Below are 24,045 nucleotides of genomic sequence, written 5' to 3' on the forward strand. Positions count from 1 at the left end.
GATTTTGTCAAATGCTTTCTCTGCATCTATTTGAGATGATCACATAATTTTTGTTTTTAAATCTGTTTATGTGGTTTATCACATTTAATTGACTTGTATATGTTAAACCATCTCTGCATCCCTAGTATGAAATACGCTTGATCATGGTGGATTATCTTTTTGATATATTGTTGGATTTGGTTAGCTAGTATTTTGTTAAGGATTTTAGCATCTATGCTTGTCAAAGATATTAGTCTGTAGTTTTCTTTTTTGGTTATGTCCTTTCCTGGCTTTGGAATTAGGGTCATGTTGGTTTCATAGAATGAATTAGGGAGGGTTTCCTCTTTCTCTGTATTGTGGAATAGTGTCAAAAGGATTGGTACCAATTCTTCTTTGAATGTCTGATAGAATTCTGCTGTGAATCTGTCTTGTCCTGGACTTTTTGTTGTCGGTAATTTTTAAATTACCATTTCAGTCTCGCTGCTTGTTACTGGTCTGTTCAGGGTATCTAACTCCTGATTAAAGCTAGGAGGGTTATATTTTTCCAGGAATTTATCCCTCCCTTCTAGGTTTTCTAGTTTATGTGCGTAAAGGTGTTCATAGTAGTCTTGAATGATCTTTTGTATTTCAGTGGTGTCAGTTTTAATATCTCCTGTTTTATTTCTTAATGAGATTATTTGGATTTTCTCTCTTTTCTTGGTTAATCCTGCTAATGGTCTATCGGTTTTATTTATCTTTCCAAAGAACCACAAATTAATGATTCTTTGATGTAAACCAAAGTAAATTTTGTTTAATTTATCTTTTGTATTTTTTGTTTGTTTGTTTAGTTTCATTTAGTTCTGCTCTGATCTTGGTAATTTCCTTGCTTCCACTGGGTTTGGGTTTGGTTTGTTCTTGTTTCTCTAGTTCCTTGAGGTGTGACCTTAGAATGTCAGTTTGTGCTCTTTCAGTCTCTTTGATGTAGGCATTTAGGGCTATGAACTTTCCTTTTAGCACCCCTTTTGCTGCATCCCAGAGGTCCTGTTAGATTGTGTCATTATTGTTGTTCATTTTGAAGAATTTTAAAATTTCCATCTTGATTTCGTTTTTGAACGAAAGCAGGTTTTGAACCTGCTCTTTCAGGAGCAGGTTATTTAATTTCCATGTATTTGCATGGCTTTGAAGGTTCCTTTTGAAATTGATTTCCAGTTTTATTCCACTGTGGTCTGAGAGAGCGCTTGATATAATTTCAGTTTTCTTAGATTTATTGAGGCTCACTTTATGGCCTATCATATGGTCTGTCTTGGAGAAAGTTCCATGCCCTGTTGAATAGAATGTGTATTCTGCGCTTGTTGTATGAAATGTTCTGTATGTATCTGTTAAGTCCATTTGTTCCAAGGTATAGTTTAAATCTATTGTTTCTTCATTGACTTTCTGTCTTGATGCCCCATCTAGTGCTGTCAGTGGAGTATCGAAGTCCCCCACTATTATTGTGTTGCTGTCTATCTCATTTCTTAGGTCTGTTAGTAATTGTTTTATAAATTTGGGAGCTCCAGTGTTAGGTGCATATATGTTTAGGATTGTGATGTTTTCCTGTTAGACAAGGCCTTTTACCATTATATAATGTCCTCTTTGTTTCTTTTAACTGCTGTTGCTTTAAAGTTTGTTTTGTCTGATATAAGAATAGCTACCCCTGCTCACTTTTGGTGTCCATTTGCCTGAAATGCCTTTTCCCACCCCTTTACTTTAAGTTCATATGAGTCCTGATGTGTTAGGTGAGTCTCCTGAAGGCAGCAGATAGTTGGTTGGTGAGTTCTTATCCATTCTGCAGTTCTGTATCTTTTAAGTGGAGCATTTAGGCCATTTACATTCAGTGTTCGTATTGAGATGTGAGGTACCATTACATGCATCGTGCTATTTGTTGCCTGTGTACCTTTTTTTGTTTTTTGTTTTTGCTTTTTAACTTCTATTTTTGTTTTATAGATCCTGTGTGATTTATGCTTTAAAGAGGTTCTGTTTTGATGTGTTTCCAGGATTTGATTCAAGATTTAGAGCTCCTTTTAGCAGTCTTGTAGAGGTGGCTTGTTAGTGGTGAGTTCTCTCAGCATTTGCTTGTCTGGAAAAGACTGTATCTTTCCTTCATATATGAGGCTTAGTTTCACTGGATACAAAATTCTTGGCTGATAATTGTTGTGTTTGAGGAGGCTGAAGATAGGACCCCAATCTCTTCTAGCTTGTAGGGTTTCTGCTGAGAAATCTTCTGTTAATCTGATAGGTTTTCCTTTGTAGGTTACCTAGTGCTTCTGTCTCACAGCTCTTAAGATTCCTTCCTTGGGCTTAACTTTAGGTAACCTGATGACAGTGTGCTTAGGTGATGATCTTTTTGTGACGCATTTCCCAGGTGTTCTTTGTGCTTCTTGTATTTGGATGTCTAGGTCTCTAGTAAGGCCGAAGGAGTTTCCCTTGATCATTCCCCAAATATATTTTCCAAACTTTTAGATTTCTCTTCTTCCTCAGGAATACCAGTTATTCTTAGGTTTGGTCATTTAACATAATCCAGACTTCTTGGAGTCTTTGTTCGTATTTTCTTATTCTTTTTTCTTTGTCTTTTTTGGATTGGGTTAATTGGAAGACCTTGTCTGAGCTCTGAATTTCTTTCTTCTACTTGTTTTTTATTCTATTGCTGAAACTTTCCAGAGCATTTTGCATTTCTGTAAGTGTGTCCAGTGTTTCCAGAATTTTTTATTGTTTTTTCTTTTGCTATCGATTTCCTTGAATATTTCTCCCTTCACTTCTTGTATCATTTTTTGGATTTCCTTGCATTGAGCTTCGCCTTTCTCTGGTTCATCCCTGATTAGCTTAATTAACCTCCTGCATTCTTTTTCAGGTAAATCAGGGATTTCTTCTTGGTTTGGATCCATTGCTGGTGAACTAGTGTGATTTTGGTGGGGGTATTACAGAGCCTTGTTTTGTCATATTACCAGAGTTGGTTTTCTGTTTCCATCTCATTTGGGTAGGCTTTGTCAGAGGGAACATCTAGGGCTGAAAGTTGTGGTTCAGGTTCTTTTGTCCCATGGGTTGTTCCCTTGATGTAGTATTCTCTGGCTCCTGTGAGCCAAACTGCAGTGATTGTTGTCTTTCTTCTGGGTCTGGCCACCCAGCAAGTCTGCCCAGCTCTAGGCTGGTATGGGGGTTGTCTGCACAGAGTCCTGTGATGTGAACCATCTGTGGGTTTCCCAGCCGCAGATACCAGCATCTGTTTCAGTGGAGGTGGCAGGAGGGTGAAGTGGACTCTGTGAGTGCTCTTAGCTTTGGTGGTTTAATGCTCTATTTTTGTGCTGGTTGGCCTCCTGCCGGGAGGTTGTACTTTCCAGAGAGCATCAGCTGTGGTAGTGTAGAGAGGAACCAGAGGTGGGCGGGGTCCTAGAACTTCCAAGATTATATGCCCTTTGTCTTCAGCTGCCAGAGTGAGTAGGGAACGACCATCAGGAAGGGGCGGAGCTAGACGGTGTCCAAGCTCAGACTCTTTGTGGGCGGGTCTCTCTGTGGCTGCTGTGGGGGATGGGGGTGAGTTTACCAGGTTAATGGAGTTGTGTACCTAGGAGGATTATGGCTGCCTCTGCTGAGTCATGCAGGTTGTCAGGGAAGTGGTGGAAAGCCGCAGTCACAGACTTCACCCAGCTCCCACGCAAACCAAAGGGCCAGTCTCACTCCCACCGAGCCCTGCGGAACAGCCCTGAGTCTGCAGGCGGTGGGTGAGCCAGGCTTGAGAACTTGCCCCAGGCTGCTTGACTCCCAGCTGTGAAAGAAAAGGACTTGATTCTTCCCCAGCCTGTGGAGTCTGCACACCTGATTCGCACCGTTTCCAGAGTTCTGGCCGAGAGGTTTCTCCCCGGCTTCAAATTGTTAGAGTTCAGTTGGAGATTTCCTTCTCCCTGTGGTGTTTTCCCCCGCACTCCTGTGATTGCCCTCCCAAAGGATCCTTGTGGTGCCAGGCTGGAATGGCCTGCCTGGGGACCTAGTGAGCTCCCAGCGCCTTTCTCGCTGCTTCCTCTACCCCTGTATTTTGCTTGGCTCTCTAAATAGACTCAACTCCAGGTAGGGGCGGAAACTTCTCCCTCAAACAACCTTCAGTTTCTCCAGTGGGGATGTGTGTTCAAGAGAGGAGAATCTCCCTTTCCCACTTCCACAGCTGGGGCATTTGGGGCACTCACAGTGTTTGGGGTGTCTCCCAGGTCCTGCATGAGCAATCCACTGCCTTCAGAAATCCACTTCCTATGGGTCCTCTCAGGATTGCTGGTTTGTTCTTGCAGTCAGCCTGGAGCTTAAAGTCACAATGCAAGCCTCCGCACACTGCTCTGTCCATCCAAGTCGGAGCTGCAATCTATTCCTGCCTCCCGTCTGCCATGATGATCCAAAGAATGCTCTCTGCTAGACAGTACCTCAGGAAGCATTTAATTCGGGAATGGATCCTCAGACTGGATTACTGTTTGAGGAAATAGGGATTTCATGACCAAATAAGAATGAGAAATGCTAGGTTAACAAACAGAACAGGTGCTAGGAGTCTTTAACATACTAATATGTGTGGCAAATCTCTACAGTCTCCCAAATTTGATTGTTGTTCTCTTTCTTATTTTACAATATACGTGTTAACATTTCCCAAAAGTAATATTCTGTGGAACTGTACTTTTGTTCACACTCTTACTATGTTTGGAGTAATAAGCACCATGTAAATCTGACTCTGTTCTGAATAATGAATTCTGAATAATGTTAGAATGAACATTCCTGGGAAATAACAATTTAGTAGATTCCTAATGAAGGGCCGGAGAGAAAGAATATTTTCTATGATACTTTACCTTTCAAATGAGCTTAGAAATTTTGAAAGAAATTTCAAAACTAATCTATTTTCAAAGAAATGTTATGAAAAATAAACAAAATTTGGATTCCAAAAAGAAAATTTAAATGTACCAACTCACAGCTGTAGTTGGTGTGAGTGGGCGTCAAATTAGGATAATTGGGGATCTGCTTAACCAAGGGTGCAACACACCTAGTGCAGAATTTAATGATCTCCACCTTCAGAAACTTTCAAGTACATGTATTGGTTAAACTAACAATTATAAACTGTTACTAAGTGACACTTTATCAGTCACAAATCTAGCATATTAAAACTGGAGCCGTCAACCACAGCGTAGCTAGATTTTGAAAGTTAATTCTCAGAAATATTAGGAGTAGCTCTGATGACTACTGAATATAAAGCCAGGTCTGGGCAGGCGCCGTGGCTCATACCTGTAAACCCAGCACTTTGGGAGGCCAAGACGGGCACATCACTTGAGGTCAGGAGTTTGAGACCAGCCTGGCCAACAATGGTGAAACCCCATCTCTGCTAAAAATACAAAAATTAGCCAGGCGTGGTGGCGCATGCCTATAATCCCAGCTACTCAGGAGGCTGATGCAGGAGAATTGCTTGAACCCAGGAGGCAGAGGCTGCAGTGAGCCGAGATCACACCACTGCACTCCAGCCTGGGCAACAGACTCCATCTCAAAAACGAACAAACAAAAAAGCCAGATCAGGAGAAACATCATCATTCTTTAGGAACTTCCATGGAACAATTCAGATTGTGCTACTTACAGCCTTGTGCAGGCCCTTAGGTTTCAGTGATCGGGTCAGTGTGAAGCTGCTGCCAAGCATTAGAGCAGCAGGTCAGAGTGGACAGCAGTGTTCACATTTGAAAATGTAATACCTTTTCTCAAAAAGATTTCCCAGCTGCCTTTGGCTTGATGCAGATTTACATGGTGTTTACATACCGTTCTAAATATAGTAGCAGTATGAACAAAGGTATACAAGCTATAAAGTTCCTTCTTGTTCAGTAACCAAGCAAATCGAGAGCACATCCTGTTTAGGAAATAAGCCTGGAAAGCGAGGATGGGACCAGTCTGGAGGGCTTTGAACACTATGCTGAGATGTTTAGACTTATTCTGGAGGCTGTTTGGTGTACTTATAATGGATGAACTTTATGTTATGTAAATCATACTTCAGTAAAGCTGTTAAAAGGAAAGAAAGACTGGATAGTTGAAACTATTAAACATACTTTTTTTTCTTAGTGTAAAACAGCAATAGTTACACAGTCCTAGGACATTTCTGTTGCTCAAAACACCTGAGCTTAAAATCAACCTATCTAAAGTCTTCATAAAATTAAAGTGTCCAGAAATTCTCAAAGACTTTTGTAAATGCCAACCAGTCATCAAGGGCCCAAAGCAAACATGAAAAATACAGCTCTCTAGGCCACATGTAGTAAAAACCTTTGTTTCTTAGAGTCAGGCTGGTTGCTTTCCCTTCTGCCACCAGAGTAGTTATCTCATTGCGCTCTTAATTTACATTTCCCTAATGACTAATAATGTCATTTTCATGTGCTTATTCTGTGTTTTCTTTGATGAAATGACTATTCAAAGCTTTTGCCTTTTTGTTTTTTTTTTTTTAAACTGGTTGTGTTCTTATTGAGTTGTAAGAGTTCGTTATATATTTGGGGTATAAGTTTTTTTTTATCAGATATATGATTTGGAAATACTGTCTGCCAGTCTGTTGCTTTTCATTTACTTAGTTGTGGGTTGTTTTTTGTTGTTGTTGTTTTTGTTTCTTGTTTTGTTTTCTTTTTAGTGCAGAAGTGTTTGTTTTTAATAGAATCTATCAGGGCATACTTTCTTTTATGTCTTGTGCATTTGGTGTAGCATCTAAAAATTCTTTGCTCACTCAAGACATGAAGTCTTCTAGAAGTTTAGTTCTTAGATTAAGACTATGAGATATTTTGTTAATTTTTATATATGGTGTGAGTTCATTACTTTGCACGTGGATATACTGTTGTCTCAGCACCAGTTGTTGAAAAGACTATTCTTCTCACATTGAAATTTCTTGACACCTTGGCCAAAAATCAATTGACCACAAATATAAGGGTTTATTTCTGGACTCTAAATTATCTCATTGATCAATGTGCCTATTCATATGTCTTGATTACTGTAGCTTTACAGTAAATTTTGAAGTTAGGTAATGTAAATCCTCCAACATTTTTTCATTCTTTTTCATAATTGTTTTGGCTATTCTAGGTCTTTTGCATTTCTTCTAGCATGTTAATAGTTGCCTTATTAACAACTTGGAGTTGTTCAGTTCATGAACATGGAATATCTATGTACTTAGATCTTCTTTAATTTCTCTCTGCGATGTGTTGTAGTTTTTTCCCTGTACAAATCTTACACTTCTTTTAAGTTTATTCTTGAGTATCTTAAAATTTATTACTATTTTTGTTAAATTTATTTCTAAGTATTTTAGTTCTTTTTGATGCTATTATGAGTGGAATTTGTGAATTGATTTCTTAATTTCATTTTTTGATTGTTCCTAAAATATAGAAATACAGTTGATTTTCATATCTTCTGACCTTGCTAGCCTTATTTATTAGTTTTAGTTGTTTTTTGTTTTTTTTTTTTTCCCAGTAAACTCATGAGGGTTTTCTGCATAGATAATTATGTCATTCACAAATGAAATAGTGTTACTTCTTCCTTTCCCATCAGTATTCCTTTCTCTTTTTCTGACCTTTTTGCACTGGCTAGGACTTCTAGTACTAAGGAGTGAGAAACTAATATCCTCGTCTTGTTTCTAATCTTAGGGAAAAAGCATTTAATCTTTCACCATTACATACAGTGCTCACTGTAGGCTTTTCAGGTTGAGGAATTTTACTTTTTCTAGTTTGTTGAGAGTTTTTATCATGAGTGGGTGTTTCATTTTGTCAAATGCTTTTTCTGTGTCTAGTGAGATGACTAGTGGTTTTTCTTTTTTCTCTTAATGTGATGTGTTGAATTGATTTTGGAACGTTAAACTGTCTTGAATTCCTATGATAAATTCTACTTGGTCATGGCATGTAAATTTTTTAATGTGTTACCAAATGTGGCTTGCTAGCATTTTGGTAAGGAGGTTTATACTGTGATCATAAGGGATACTGTCTGTTGCTTTCTTTTCATGTGTCATGTTTCTTTCTTTTGTCGGGCTTTGATAACGGAGTAATACTGAACTCACAGGAATGAATTGGGAAATGTTTCTCTTTCTCTATTTCCTGAAAAAGTTTGTGAAAGATTAGTATTATTTTCAAATATTTGATAACATCCAGCAGTAAAGCCATTTGGGCTTAGAATTTTCTTTGTGTAGGAAGATTTTTACTTACTAATTCAATTTCTCTATTATAGGTCTGTTCAGACTTCATGTTTCTTCTTGATAATTCGGCAGTTTATGTTCTTCTAAGAATTTGTCCTCTTCCTCTTAAGATGTCTGATTTGTTGGCAATTTTTTTCCCCAAAATATTCCCTTAAAGCTTTTTTAGCATCTGTAGGGTTGGTAGTATTGTACCATGATAAAGAAGTCCCTTCTTTTATTCCTGATTTGAGTAACTTGTGTCTTCTCTTAGTTTCCTAGTCTTCTACCTGAGATAGAAGCTTAAGTAATTCATCTGAGACCTCTCTTCTTTCTGATGTAGGTAAAGCACTACATTTCCCTTAAAGTACCACTTTAGCTGCATCCTGTAATTTTTAAGACGTTGTGTTTTTATTTTTATAGTGTTAAAAAAGTTGTGTTTTTGAGGCAGAGTCTCACGATCACCCAGGCTGGAGTGCAGTGACACAATTATGACCCACAGCAGCCTTGACCTCCTGGGTTCAAGTGATCCTCCTGCCCCAGCCTCCCAAGTAGCTGGGACTACAGGTGCACACCACCATGCCTGGATAATTTTTTGTATCTTTTGTAGAGATAGGGTATCAGTATGTTGCCCAGGCTGGTCTTAAATTTCTGGGCTCAAGTGATCCACCACTTCAGCCTCCCAAAGTGCTGGGTTTATATAGGCATGAGCCACCATGCCTGGCCTGTTAAAACAATATTTTTAAATTTTTCTTACGATTTCTTCTTTGACCCTAGGATTGTTTAAGAGCATGTTTAATTTTCAAATATTTGGGGTTTTCTCAGATTTTTTTTAATTCTGTCATTTTTTGCTTTCATGTCTTGGGGCTTTTTTGTTAGATGTGTATGCATTTATAATTGTTATACTCAAAGAAGAAATAACATCATTCAATCATAGTAGCAGATTTCAATATTCTACTGTCAAAAACTGCTAAAACAATTAGACAAAGTTAGAAAGGATATAGAATATTTAAGTAACTCTGTCGACCAACTTGACCAAACTGACATTATGAATCTTCATAATCTTCTTTATAAGAAACTGCAGATACAGATTTCTTTTCAGGCACACATGGAACAGCCTCCAGGATAGACCACATGCTAGGACACAAAACAAGTCTTAATACATTTTAAAAGACCAAAATCATATAGAGTGTGTTCTCTGACCACAACAGAATTAAATTAGATATCCACAGTAAGCCTGCTGTTTGTCTGGGGCCTGCTTCCTCTTGCTATAAAAGTAGTAAACAGGTCAGGTGTGGTGGCTCCTGCCTGTAATCCCAGCACTTTGGGAGGCCAAAGCGGGTGGATAGCATGAGCTCAGGAGTTTAAGACCAACCTGGGCAACATGGCGAAACCCCATCTCTACTAAAAGTACAAAAAATTAGCCAGGCGTGAATGCGCATGTCTGTGGTCCTAGCTGCTGAGGAGGCTGAGATGGGAGGATTGCTTGCCTGGGAGGTGGAGGCTGCAGTGAGCCATGATTGTGCCACTGCACTCCGGCCTGGGTGATAGAGCGAAACCCTGCATATGCAGGCATCCATTCCGGCCCCTCCACATTGCCTTCATGGGACTTTGGGGGCATGGGAAACTGACAAACACAAATGAGAAACTCTAGCTGCCTCCACTGCCATGAGTAATAAAGTTCTTTGTCTCTGATGCAGCACTTGTATCATATGCCCGCACCCATGAAACAGTAATAAGCTAACTTGTTAGCTTATCAATAAGGTAGACTCTCAGATCCTGCTTGGTTCCTGACAGTTTCTTTAGTTCTTAGAATATACTTAAATAGCCACTTTGAAGTCTTTGTTAAATCCAGTATCTGAGGACATTCCAAGAAAGACATTTTGTAATGACTGCCTTTTTTACCCCCTGAGTATGAGTCACACTTTATTTCTTTGCATGTTTCTTCATTTTTGTTGAATCTTGGATATTTTGGATAGTAAATTGTAGCAACCATGGATTCTGACTCTTTCTCCCACCCCCTAGCAGTTGTTCTTGTTTCGTTTGTTTAATAACTTGCCTGTACTAAATCTGTGATTTCTGCCTCTCCCAGAGTATACAACCACAGATGTTTCTGTTTAGTGTTTAGTTTTGATTATCTTTTTATTTGTGTTTTCTAAATGTCTCTGTTTAGATTTTGCCCTGTGTCTGCATAGATTAGTGTTGAACCAAAGATTGGTCAGAAGTTATGCTCAAATACCTCAAGCCAAAAAGCCTCCCACTTTGAGCTGATGGGTCTTTGTGTGGTTTGGTGAGTGCTTTCAAAATCTGGATTATTTTTTACTTTTCCCAGCCTTTGCTTTCTACCAGGCTCTCTCAGTTGTCTTGTGAACACACACACACAGGTTTCATCTGCCAGGGGTATGTGAGTGGCTCGGGCCTGCTGCAGTCCCTAGGGCACATACACATGGCCTTCAGTCAACCTAGGATGTGTGCAGAGGTTATCAAGCCTTCTCACCACTTTCTCACCTCATGGAATACCTTGTTCAATGGCTAGTCTACCATCCGTTGCTTACCTCAGTAAGATACAACCTCAGGCTAGCAGGACACTGGCCCTTCCTATTCACTTGCCACCAGGATTGCTCCTCTAATTGACAACACTCCATATCAAATGAGCTTCTCTGGCAACAGCAGCAAAGCCACTGGTTTGTAGGGCCTGCTGTAGCCTGGTTGAACAATCACTCTAACAGAGCTATGGGGGAATGGTTCAGACACTTGTTTGTGTGTGAAGTGTGATAATTTTCATGAACAGATGCTTCTCAGCTTGTTATATGTCTTTGGTCAGTTTCCAGTTTTTGACAGTTTTTTTCCGCTTTATAGTTGCTTTGGGGGAAGAGGATTTGTCAGTCTCAAACCATCATGCCAGGAGTCTAAAATCCCAATCTACATCATCTTGCCATTGATGCTAGTGTAACTTAACTGCCTGTTTGATTCTCTGTGATCACATAAGTTGCTTTCTCTTACCTGCTCAGCTAGGATATGGAACAGCAGCAATAGAATCAACCTGGGGAACGTTGATATAGAACACTGGGACCATAGTGGGCATGGATTTTTCCCATGGTTAATTAGGAATGATTTACAATGATCAGGCATTGTTTATACTTTTATTTCCTGTATAACTAATAAAATATATTTGCTTTACAAATGGTATATCATTATATAAATGTTATTTATATACACTTTGTATCAACCAGAGATTAAAATACTGCCTTTTGTAATGAGATTCTAGAAACATTGTCTTCATTGTACTCATTTCTCCCTGAATTTCCTTCCATTTATTAATTCGATAAATACATACTTGGTTATCTAAAGTATACAGAGGCATGTTCAGTGATTCCAAGATGAAGCTGATATGTATTTTGTCCTTAAGGAGCTTATAGATTGGTGGAAGTAATACAATGTAAACATGAAAAATGGAAATAGGACGTGCTGGATGCCATTAAAGAGTTACAGATCTGTGCTATGGAAGTTCAGTAGGGTAATTGAGTTTTCCCTATCTAAGTGATTCTATTATATCACTCATTACTCCCATCCCCTCATCCTCCCTGCTTGCATTCCCTCCCCAGCTGCTTTCCTACTGAAATCCTTATGTCGTTACTCATTCAAGCTAGTCATAGTAAATAACATGTATGCAGAGCTTCCACGGGCACTTTTCTTGTTTGCTATTTGTTTGGGTCATATCAGCTTGGGGTTTAGGTAGGGAGCATTATTATTCCTAATTTACAGATAAGGAAACTGACATCAGAGTGACTTGCCCAACCTCGCATATTAGAAGAGTCAAGTTTTGAACATAGGTCTTTGTACTCGAAATCCTGGGCTCTTTTCAGTATGCTCTGCTGCCTCTCACCCAGCAAACTCTCTCTCCTCTAGCCAGTAGATAGTTGAGAAGAATTAAGTTTGATGAGCTGGGTCAGAATTGGAGGCAGCTTAGTGTGTTTCTAGATGAACACACAAATGAGGCAGCAAAGCAAGACTGTTCAGGCTACTTTTTGAATCATTTCCCAATAAGGGTTTTTAATGACTTAATTTTACAATAATCAGAGATCCATATTTTCAATTGCATCTCATTTCATAGGTGTTGAATTGTTAAACAAAACATATTCAAAACCAAATTATTCATCATCTCCCTCTCAGTCTGTTGTCTCTTAACATTTCCTTTCTCTAGTAATGACACCTCCAGCTCCGCAGTCTTCTAAGCTAGTAACTTGGAAGTCTTTGACTCCTTCCTAACCTTTATCTCAGCATCTAATCCTATCATTTCCAGCCTACCTCATAGGGTTATTGTGTAAGTAAATTGACAAAATATATAAAGAAAAACTCTGAAAGCTGTGAATGAGAGGTATTTATTTCCTCTAAGGCAGTGCATCTGTTGATGTGTACAGTACTACAAGGCCTCAGCAACCATTCAGAGTTAATGTTTTGTAGTATTTAGTGAAGCGTGTACTTAACGTCAGAGCTGAAACTGCATAATCTTAACATTCTTATGGCAGTCTGCACTCTTAAAAGCACTACCAAGGGAGGAGGAAAAAGGGAGAGAGAACAAGGCTCTCTTGTGTGATTTGCACGAGAACTGGAAGTCACGTTTTCAGACTCCGCTTGGCTATATCCAGAGGTCTTTTAAGCTGAAAACCAAAGTTGATTTTATTAATACCACTCCACCACTCATTCTCTGTGACCTAGGGCAAGTGATTTAGCAGTGTCAGTCTCTACATATAAGTTAGAGATAATGATTGTACCTATTTTTTAGAGCTGCTGTAAGGATTGAATGATCTGTATAGACAGCCAGAGTGCCATATATAAGGTATAACAAGTGGTAGCTATTGGATTACTCTTCGCCCTCTCCACCTATCTAGAGATTTTAGGTTGGTCCTCCTTTGCCAGTTCCCTGAGATAGATAATTTATTTCATGTGGCATATTTATTTAGACTGCATCACATTACACTCTCACAGTTCACAAACATTTCCAGGAGGTTGTTGCTCCACCACTTCATTCAAAACTAGGTTCACAGTTTTCATGTTTTCCTCTCTACGTCTCTCCTACTAATTTCCCTTTGCGGTTCGAACATGATTCTGATGAACTCTTTCAGTTAAAAACTGTGAGATTAAACTTGTACTCTCTGACTCCAAAGTAAAAGAGATTTTAGGTTCAATATTAGGAATACATTTCTACAATCAGGACTGTCCATGAGTGGAATGGGCTGCCTTGGAAGTCATAAAGTTACCCATGGCTACCTCTATACAAAAGTGGCTTTTGACTAGCAGCTTTGGCTTGCCACTGCTTCCTTTCTCCGATCCAGTCCCTGAGGTCTGCAAGCCGTTTCAGTATACTCGCAGTGAAGAGTTTAATAAACAGATTAGCTACCTGACTTGCATTTTTTTGGCTTTGGAATTTTTGGTTCAGGATTTTATACTGTCATAGCTAAATGAATTGACAAAACAGCAAAGTATAATGAAGAAGTTTATCAACCTTTCCCCACAGGATTACCAAATACAGAGGTGCAGGGTTTAATATTAGACTAAAGTTGAAGATGTGGCCGTCAATTCTCCTGCAAAGGAGCTCTGCAGTGAAGTCACGATAGCCATGGGCCTCTGAGTGCAGCTAGGGTCATCCATACTATTCCATATGTTAAAGTAGAAGAAAATAGTGAAGTCATTTGCGAGACTTTTATGCAAAATTTGACAGATGTTGCATGCTGCTTTCAGGATTAAGAAAATTACATGGGCACTGCCGTGCCCTCTGTGAGATGTTTTATTCTCAGCTGTCACCCTCCTTGTCCCTTGCCCATAACCATTATAGTGGCCAGAAAGTCTGCTTGCCCTCCAGTGATGTGTTTTGAATAGTGCCCATTAGTTTTCAGTAGTTACCCTGGCCTGCATGTTAGCCTTCAGTTTAATGGCCTTTTTTATGTTCATTCATTTTATTTTATTTCCCATCGTGGTTTTGTTTATTTCTTTTTTGTTTTTTGTTTTTTCTGTTCTCTTTTTTAAAACCGTCGTGGTTTGCCCTTCATATTCCCCAATGTTTGCACATGACAAGATGTTGCCATCCCAACATTACCTCCCACTTCACTGACCAGTGCCACTACTGACCATCTAGCACCAGCCACAACGGGACCATTGCCTTCAGCTCCTCGGGATGTCGTGGCCTCCCTGGTCTCTACCCGCTTCATCAAATTGACGTGGCGGACACCTGCATCAGATCCTCATGGAGACAACCTTACCTACTCTGTGTTCTACACCAAGGAAGGGATTGCTAGGTAAGTGCCTGTGTGTCTGCAGCCAGTTTGGTCACGGCAGCCTTGTCACGCTCATACCTGGCTCTTGGTATCTGTACCAATTTTTAGTCCAGAAAATAAGATCACAGAGATGCATCTTCCCTAATTTTAGGTCATTAAATAATCTCCCAAGCAGACTGAAGTCCTGGTAGTCTCTCCTTTTCTGGGATGACTTAGGGAGAGGACAGATACAGCTATTGAGGTGGAAGTATTTACATGTAACTAGGATTGCCCTTTTTTCATAAGATTCAGTCAGTATAAATTCTAGAGATTAAGGTAGACTTAATTTATTAAAGTAATCTTAAATGAATATTTGCCACACCCTTATGTGGTGTGAGTTGCGGAGCTCCAGGGGTTCTCCTTGATGAAGCAAGAGTAGTTAGTGATGACTACCTAAAATAGCATTTTCATTACATTCCTCTTCATTTCCACCCCCTCAGGAGCTCACATTGCTCAGAGGAGAAGATCCATAATGTCCAGGCTGCTTTATGCCACAGGCTGGCTTCACTTTATATGTCCAACTTGCTTTTCCTTTTTTCCCAATGTAACTGACTTTCTAGTGAAACCAATCTAATCACGATAGCCTTTTTTTCCAGTATTTTTTCTTCAGTCACTTCCCCTTGCCCCTTTCTAAGCTAAAGGTAAATTCAGTTAATCCTTCTTGGCCCAGGTTAAGCCCCATTAAGTTCTCAAAAAGCTTTCCCCAATAGAGTGTTTCACTTGTACGTGTGTTTGTATCCCTAATATTGGCACTTGATTGTGGTAATATGTGATCTGTTACTACCTTAAGCTGTTATTCTTCAATTATGTTACATGTATTTGTGCTGTTTTCCCAACCAGATTATAAACTCTTTGGAAGGAACCATGGCACGTGCTGACTGTTCACACATTGCTGAGTAAATTCCTTCACTGTGCTCTTCCAACCAGAATAAGAAAGCTAAGATATCTGTTTTAGTAGGAGCGCTAACACATCCGCTAAAGCTTACATTTCCATTAGCATGCTTATAGTTGATGTATATTATAGTTAATACCACACTGGCAAGTTCAGCAAGTGCAGGACCCTTTCTTTAATACTCTCAAGAAGTCTAAGTGACATAATTGAAGACCAATAGATGGAGTTACCTGAATGCTGTACTGTATGTTTTGAGTTTTACAAGGGTAGGAAAACATAGTTCTATACATAAAAAAGGTAAGACATTCCCACCGAACAGCAAGTTTCAATATCACCATTAAAATATCTTGAATAGGTTTTGAAATCTCATTGCAAATCTCATAAGCTGTCACAGAGGAAAGAAGCCATTTAGTAATTCTGTGTAATAAACTTTATTTCTACAATAGGTGTTTTGCTCTTATTGTGCCTTCTACCAGAAATGCATTTTCCTCACATTAATTACATCTGGCTTCTTATCTGTCATCCTTAGATGACATCTCCTCAGGCCTTCCCTGAATACCAACCCAAACTTAGCCCCTCGGTGACTGTCACACAGTGGGGTATCAGAGCCAGCTTGTTCCCAAGCTAATTGTTAAATGCTTGGGAAATTTTGCAAACCTAATGACATGACTTGGCAGCTTGAAATTGGGCACGGTGGGAGTATTTACAGTGACAAATGCTACAAACCAGAGCCAGTTGTTAAACGTTCACCAGAACACCACTGCTGTCACATCACCCATTTTTTGGTATGTGTGTGGTATTTTTTTGTTTCGCTTTTTATTTTGGGTTTTTTTTTTGTTTTTTTTTTTTTTGAGAGCACTTATTACTCTCTGAAATTTTCTCTTTTATTAGCTTATTTATTCTGTCTGTCTTGTCCAATAGTGTTCTCCAGCACCTGGAACATTTAGTAACGCTGGCATTTAGTGACACTCAGTAAATATTTATTAAGTAAATACATTAATTTCAATCAGTGGAGAAATAATAGATAATTCAAGTAATCATGTTGAGATTGATTAACCATTTGGTGGGAAAAATAAAAGTTATATCTCTGTCTTAAATTATAGATGGATTAAGAGATAAATATTTTTAAAATCTATAAACATATTAGAAGAAAATGCAGAAATGATTTTTATCATTTGGAGAACAGGAAAGGGCTTTTAAAGGGAGACAGCAAATCGGGAAGCCATAACAGGAAACAGTAACAAAGTTACAAATTATAAGTAAAAGATATCCCAAGAGACAGATAATACAAGCAGATGATTCATAGTACTGGAAAGCCCATTAGAGTTAAAAAAAAAAAAAAAAAAGGTTTTCACCATCACAGGCAATCTTGGAAGCAAAATGATGAGGGTGTTTTGTTTGTTTGTTTGTTTGTTTGTTTGAGACAAAGTCTCACTGGGTCACCCAGGCTGGAGTGCAGTGGCACGATCTTGGCTCACTGCAGCCTCCACTTCTCGGGTTCCAGCGATTCTCCTGCCTCAGCCTCCCAAGTAGCTGGGATTACAGGTGCCTGCCACCACGCCCAGCTAATTTTTGTATTTTTAGTAGAGACGGGGTTTCACCATGTTGGCCAGGCTGGTATTGGACTCCTGACCTCAGGTGATCCACCTCGGCCTCCCAAAGTGCTGGAATTACAGGCATGAGCCACTGCGCCTGGCCAAGTTACCATTTTTCATCTATAAAGCTAGCAAAAATTTTAAGTTGATAATATCTAATGTTCAATGAGTTGACAGCTAGGAGGAAACCACTCTAGGTTATTGGTGGCAGTATAAATTAGAATAGTCTAGGGAAGGTGATTTGGCAGAATTTTAACATATTTTAAATATACATAGCCTTCCATCACACTTCTAGGTAACTGTCCTGTAAGACATACAGATATATGTATGCATTGGGCCCTCATACAAACACGTTTATTTATAGCATTGTTTGCAAGATTATAAAAGGAGACTATGTAAATATCCACTGGTAGAAGAATGCTCACATAATATACAGTCGTGCGTCACATAACAATGCTTCAGTCAGACAGACTGCGTATACAATGGTGATCCCATAAGATTATACCACTGTCTTTTTACTGTACCTTTTCTGTGTTTAGACACATAGACAGTTGCCATTGTGTTCCCATTGCCTACAGTGTTCAATACAGTAACATTCAGTACAGTAACGTGCAGGTTCGTAGCCTGGGAGCAATAGGCTGTCCTATACAGCCTAGGTGTATGGGATATACTCTGAGCTTATACCATCAAGGTTTGCATAAGTGCATTCTGTGATGTTCACATGATGAAATCACGTGATGCATTTGTCAGAACATGTCCCTGTTGTTAAGCGGTACATGACTGTATGTATACCCGTAAGTATGGTGCAGCAGTTTTTTTAAATGACCTGTCTGTATATTTTGATGTCTATGTAAATGTGTAAAGCAGTGATCCTCAACCAGCGACAGTTTTGTCCCTTCATCCGTCAGGGGATATTTGGCAATGCCTGGCAGCGTTTTGTTTTTTTTTTTTTTTTTTGGTTGTCATAGCTGGGATGAGGGAAGTACTTACTGACATCTAGTGGGTAGAGGCCAGGGATGCTAATGAACATCCTGCCACACAGAGGACAGTCCCACAACAAAGAATTATCCTCCCCAATGTCTCAGTAGTGCCAAGGGTGAGAAACCCTGGCATGGAGACTGTCTGGTGAGATATGTGTCAATATGTGCCACAGTCAGCTTTCAGGGCAGGACAGGTTTTAACAAAAGAGAACTGAGACTTGTTTTTTTTTTAACTATATGTACTTTTATATTTAAATGTTTTTAATGAGACTCACCTATTTAAATTTTATGATAGATTATGGGTTGGAGTAAGCAGGAATGATTAGTAAATGAATTTGTAGTTGGAAGAGATATAGAAGTTGAATTGGTAGAGGCAGGTGGGCATGACGAGTGTATGTAAAGGAAGAGGAAGTGCACGGTAAGGCCATCTGTGTGTATGCTGTGAGAAGGATGCAAAGGCAAGAAAGCTGGCCAAACTGGCCCAAAGGTTTTGGCAGAAATTAGTAAGAGATTAGAGTAAAGTGGACGTTTGGAGCCAGATGCAGGAATGCCAGTGAGAATTTGGACATAATCAGATAAGAAGGGACCATTTTAGACTGTTAAGAAAGTTGTACACTGTGATTTTACTAAACAGTACTTTGGGAACACTACCCAAGATTAAAGGAGAGAAACAATAGAGTCAGGGAGACAAAACCGGGTAGTAATTATGTTAGCCTGGATATGTGCTAGTTGTCGGCTTGGATGAAGGTGAAAGCAGCGACTTGAAGTGGATAGGACGAATCTGGGAAATATCTAAAAGGAAGATTTGAGAGACCATAATAGTTTTTTGTTGCTTCATTACTTTGTGATTTCTCAATAGAGGCAATGAAGGAGAAGTTAATTCTTTTAAGTCATAAGACTATAACCTGGCTAATTGTTATATAAACAAAACTTTCTTATTAACCTTTATCAGCTTAAATTTTCTTATCTAAAAAACAAGGGTAATATATTTGCTTCCCAGATGTGTGGTAACAATTAAATGTGAGAATGTATGCCACTACCTGTATTTACAAATTCACCCACTTCCTGCATTTGAAAGTTTAGCCACCAGGTGGCACCATATGCCTTGGTCATGAGCTGTAATTCTTTTGGGTACCTAAGTTGCCAGAGATTTCAGAGGGTCCTTCCTCTCTGCCTTTTCAGCTATGAAAATTTCATCTTTCTTAAAAAAGCAGTACTTTTCTATATTAACCATTAAGTGAGAAGTGGAAAGTAAGGTATTCCTGCTATTTATAGTACTTTAAAGATGGATTGAAGCCTTAGAGATCTGTTAGTCTAGTCAAGGGGTTACCAAACTATGGACCCTGTGCCAAATTGGAGCAGTTATTTATTTTTATGGCCCCAGAGCTAAGAATAGTTTTTACATTTTTAAATAGTTACATTTGAAATATTACATCGGTAGCTATATAATATCTTCCATTTTGCCTCTTGCCCTATAAATATTTACTACCGGGCCCTTAAAGAAAAAGTTTGCCCACCCTGTCTCATTTTTTCATTTAATACATAAAGAAAGTGAGGACCAGGCCGGGCGCCTGGCTCACACCTGTAATCCCAGCACTTTGGGAGGCCGAGGTGGGCGGATCATGAGGTCAGGAGATCGAGACCATCCTGGCCAAGACGGTGAAACCCCGTCTCTATTAAAAATACAAAAAGTTAGCCAGGCGTGGTGGTGGGTGCCTGTAAGTCCCAGCTACTCGGGAGGCTAAGGCAGGAGAATGGCGTGAACCCGGGAGGCAGAGCTTGCAGTGAGCCGAGATTGTGCCGCTGCACCACTCCAGCCTGGGCGACAGAGTGAGACTCCGCTCAAAAAAAAAAAAAAAAAAAAAAAAAAGGAAAGAAAGAAAGTGAGGCCCAGAAAGCTTTAGTGACTTTTCCTCATAAGCTAGTAGCGTTGCTAGAACTAGAATTGCATCTCCTAACTTCCAGCCCAGTGCTTTCTTTCTATAAAGTGTGCCTTTTTCTTTCCCTTTTGACTCTTAGCTTTCCCATTCTAAGCTGAGTCCCACTGTAACCCCACACACTTATGAGAATTGTTTCAAGTGCTTCTTGAATCTTATCCTAAAACCAAGGGTTTTTTCCTGCGTATTAGCTTGGTTCTGGGACCTCAGACCAATGGTGTCAGATCACCTATGACTGACTTTTTTTTTTTTTTTACCGGTAATACTACTTTAGAAATTTGATTTAGGTATTAGTAAACTTCACCTATTTCTCCCATTTTTTTCCGTTTCACGTAGAAACAAACAAAAATTATATATATGATATTACTACACGAGATTTACATATCAGAAGGCCGATTTTCCTTTATTCATTCAGTGTATATTTGTGATGCAGCTTCCCTGTGTGACCATTCTGCTAAGTGCTTCTATGGTACACGAACATGAATGAGACAGTCTTTTACTTCAGTTTAAAGTAAAGTAGTCCCTCTCCTGTGTCTTTCTAGAAGAAAACTTGTTTCAACTTTTCTGTATAGGGTTAACAAAAGAGACCTGATCTGTACTCTCTCAGAGAGCCTTTAGTTTAGTGTAAAATACAATACGGTTGACTCCCCAGAACTTAACTACTAGTAGCCTACTGTTGACTGGAAGCCTTGCCAATAACATCAACAGTCTATTAGTACATATTTTTATGTTATATGCATTATATACTGTATTCTTGCAGTAAAGTAAGCTAGGGAAAAAATGTTATTTAAAAAATCATAAGGGACCAGGTGTGGTGGTTCATGCTTGTAGTCCCAGCACTTTGGGAGGCTGAGGCGGGTGGATCACCTGAGGCCAGGAGTTTGAGACCAGCTTAGCCAATATGGCAAAACTTTGTCTCTACTAAAAATACAAAACAGCCGGGTATGGTGGTGCGCACCTATAGTCCCAGCTATCCTGGAGGCCAGGGCATGGGAATCCCTTGAACCCAGGAGATGGAGGCTTCAGTGAGCCGAGATCACACCAGAGCACTCCAGCCTGGGTGATAGAGTGAGACCCTCTCTCAAAACAAACAAAAAATCTTAAGAGAAAATATTTATTGTACATTAAGTGAAAGTAGATCATCCTAAAGTTCTTCACTTTCAGGTTGAGTAGGCTGAAGAGGAGGAGGAAGAAGAAAAGGGGTCAGTCTTATTGTCTCAGGAGTAGTAGAGGCAGAAGAGGTGGAGGAAATGGAAGCAGGGCAGGAAAGGCAGGCATACTCGGTGTAACTTCTGTTGAAAAATATCCGCTTATAAGTGGACCTGCACAGTTCAAACCTGTGTTGTTCAAGCATCAGCTGTACTTCCTTTTAAGACAGGGATCATCTGTGATCAGACCAAGTGTCAGAAACATTAAATTGTAAGAAATCAGTTGATCCTTCCTTGTAAATCTTGTGATTGAGAGATTTAGCTGAAGATAAAATAGTATTTTTAGGTATCTCAAGTATCTCTGAAAGGTAATTTCTGTTACCACAGTATTCTTTTCCGGGGACCTAGCTGATTATAGAGAAAAAAAGTCCTCTGTAAATATTATGTGGGTACTATTGTTGGATTTTTTAGTTAAAATAAAGTAACTTAAAGAACTATAGAAAATTACTGAAAAGCACTTCTCTGCAATGCAAATGTTCACAATCAGACAAATTGGCATATGGTCATGTAGACCTAAACAAATTTTAATCTGCAATTTCAAGACAAATTATCAGTATTTTAAAGTAAGAATTTTAATTCAATAAATTAGAATAATTTCTTCAATGGAGTAGTTTGAGGCTCTTTAATTACTTTCTCAAGACAGGTATAGCTCTTTCCTCAGATGAATGATAGTTCCTAAAAGCCAACTGTTTGTCTAAAACAAATTCCTTCACAATATTTGTTGAAAACTCTTGATTATACAATCTGGTTTTCATTCTAGTGAGTACAATAGACTGAGCATGTTTGTGGACCTGTGTTGGTCACACAGACCCCAAGACGGAATGTGGAAGCCACCTTTGGTGAAGAACCTAGATAACTGGTTTTAAGTTTTCATCTCATAATATCTAATACTAGACCACTGGATTTGAGTTGTTTGTGATAAAATTTGTCAGACATTTCATATCATTTCGCATCAGCTTCAAAATCATTGAAGTAGTGTTAATTTTAAAAAATAAATTATAAAAATCAGTATTATAATCAGCTTATTTTATAGACTGGGTTACACTTAGGATTTATTTAAATGTTTAACATTTTTATTTCCAATTTTAAAAAGTGGTAACCTCTAGCACTCTTTTTATTGAGAGTCTCTTATCCAAAATATACACAGCATTCTTTGATATTTTCTGTGAAATATCATTAGGTCATACCAATATCCACCTTCCATCAATTTCCCTAAAACTCAGTGATTTCTAAAGCCTGGAAAGTTGATGACTAGCTGCCCCATTTGAAATGGCATTGAGAAGAGCCCTGTGTCTTCTCTGAAAGGAAGTTGTGATTATGGTCAGCAATATCAGTAACATTTCAGCAAGAACATCACCGACTTGTCAGATACGTATGCCCTTGCTCTTTTGCCAGTCCCCATCTTCTTTGCACTGTCCTACCCCCAGAAGCTTCATCGTCTGAGAGCTAATTTGACTTAAAACTGATAGATTTTTATGTAGAGTGGAAAATGAAACTGTACATTCTAGAAGTATTCCTAATTGATGCTATTTCTCTGCAAATCCTTCTTTGTCTAAAGGGAACGTGTTGAGAATACCAGTCGCCCAGGAGAGATGCAGGTAACCATTCAAAACCTAATGCCAGCGACTGTGTACGTCTTTAGAGTTATGGCTCAAAATAAGCATGGCTCCGGAGAGAGTTCCGCTCCACTGCGAGTAGAAACGCAACCTGAGGGTAAGTCTTCCACCTGTCTGTCAGCACCCCCTAGAGGTAGACTCTTCTGAAGTTCTACCTTTGTTTAGCCTCGCACACCATAGGGGAGCAGAAGATAACAATTCCTTACCTTCAGGGCCCTTATCAATTATTGCAGGCAAAATTAATTTACATCCAAAAACAGCAAATAGGGTCAGGCATGGTGGCTCATGCCTGTAATCCAAGCACTTTAGGAGGCCGAGGCAAGCGGATCCCCTGAGGTCAGGTTTTCTAGACCAGCCTGGCCAACATGGTGAAACCCTGTTTCTACTAAAAATACAAAAATTAACCGGGCATGGTAGTGAGTTCCTGTAATCCCAGCTACTCGGGGAAATAGCTGAGGCAGGAGAATCACCTGAGCCCAGGAGGCGGAGGTTGCAGTGAGCCGAGATCGCAAAACTGCACTCCAGCCTGGGTGAGAGAGTGAGACTCCATCTTTAAAAAAAAAAAAAAAAAAAAAAAAAGCAAATAGTATGAGACAATATACTTCTATTGATGCTTTTCTACATGTTCATATTTTACTGATCCTTTAAGACTTAGCTCAGATGCCTTCTAGAATCTTTCCTCTAATACTGTTATCTCCACAGTTCTAAGGTATTTATTACATTCTTTCTTCAGTTATGATTATGAACTTACCTTGCTGACTTTGTAGCAAAGACGGAGCCTTTGTCATCTTTACATTTCCCACAGTGTCTAATGTCATGCCTTGCACGTGAAGTAGGTATTTAATGATTGTTCTTAACTGGATTGTCTATCTATAGGCATACCATGCTCTTTAGAATCTCCTTGAGGCTTTATTTTGGGCCTGTGGTCTTTTGTGCTACATAGGGTTACTTCTAATTACATTTCTAAGATTTTCTGTGACTTGAGTGTCAATCGGGTTTATTTATAGTATAAATGTGTTGTATATCTTACGTGTGGGTTGTAAACTATAGGCCCAAAATTACAAGCAGCCGAATCTTAATGAATGCTTTTCCTACTTGAGGTTTTTTTCTGGACTTTTGCCTTCTTTTAGCACAAGTTGTTTTTCCTCAGTATATTCTTCAGTCTACTTTTATTATTAACAGCATTAGTTTTTCTGTATTAAAAACCTCCAGTAATAATAAAATATTTTACTTTAAGTAGAGAGTATTTTAGATATATTTGTAGAGGCTACTGACCAGGCAACTAAACAGATTAAATGACTTTACCAGTGGAACTATAGAAATAATTTAAGAACTTTACCTGACGGGTAGAATAAGTCAAGAAGCTGTAGAA

The 24,045-nt window shown here is 39.1% G+C and overlaps 1 protein-coding gene across 20 annotated transcripts in view; it reads left to right on the top strand.

Annotated features, from left to right (window-relative positions):
• NEO1 (neogenin 1) overlaps positions 1-24,045 on the top strand; it is a 258,851-nt gene that overhangs the window by 176,135 nt on the left and 58,671 nt on the right. For 12 of the 20 annotated variants that reach the window (XM_015142627.3, XM_015142628.3, XM_077938021.1 and 9 more), the window contains exons 8-9: positions 14,208-14,427; positions 22,616-22,770. In XM_015142627.3, coding sequence (XP_014998113.2) covers positions 14,208-14,427; positions 22,616-22,770 — 375 coding nt within the window. 20 annotated transcript variants of the gene reach the window in all.

The sequence above is a fragment of the Macaca mulatta genome, chromosome 7 (assembly GCF_049350105.2).
Source record: "Macaca mulatta isolate MMU2019108-1 chromosome 7, T2T-MMU8v2.0, whole genome shotgun sequence".
Lineage (NCBI taxonomy): Eukaryota > Metazoa > Chordata > Mammalia > Primates > Cercopithecidae > Macaca > Macaca mulatta.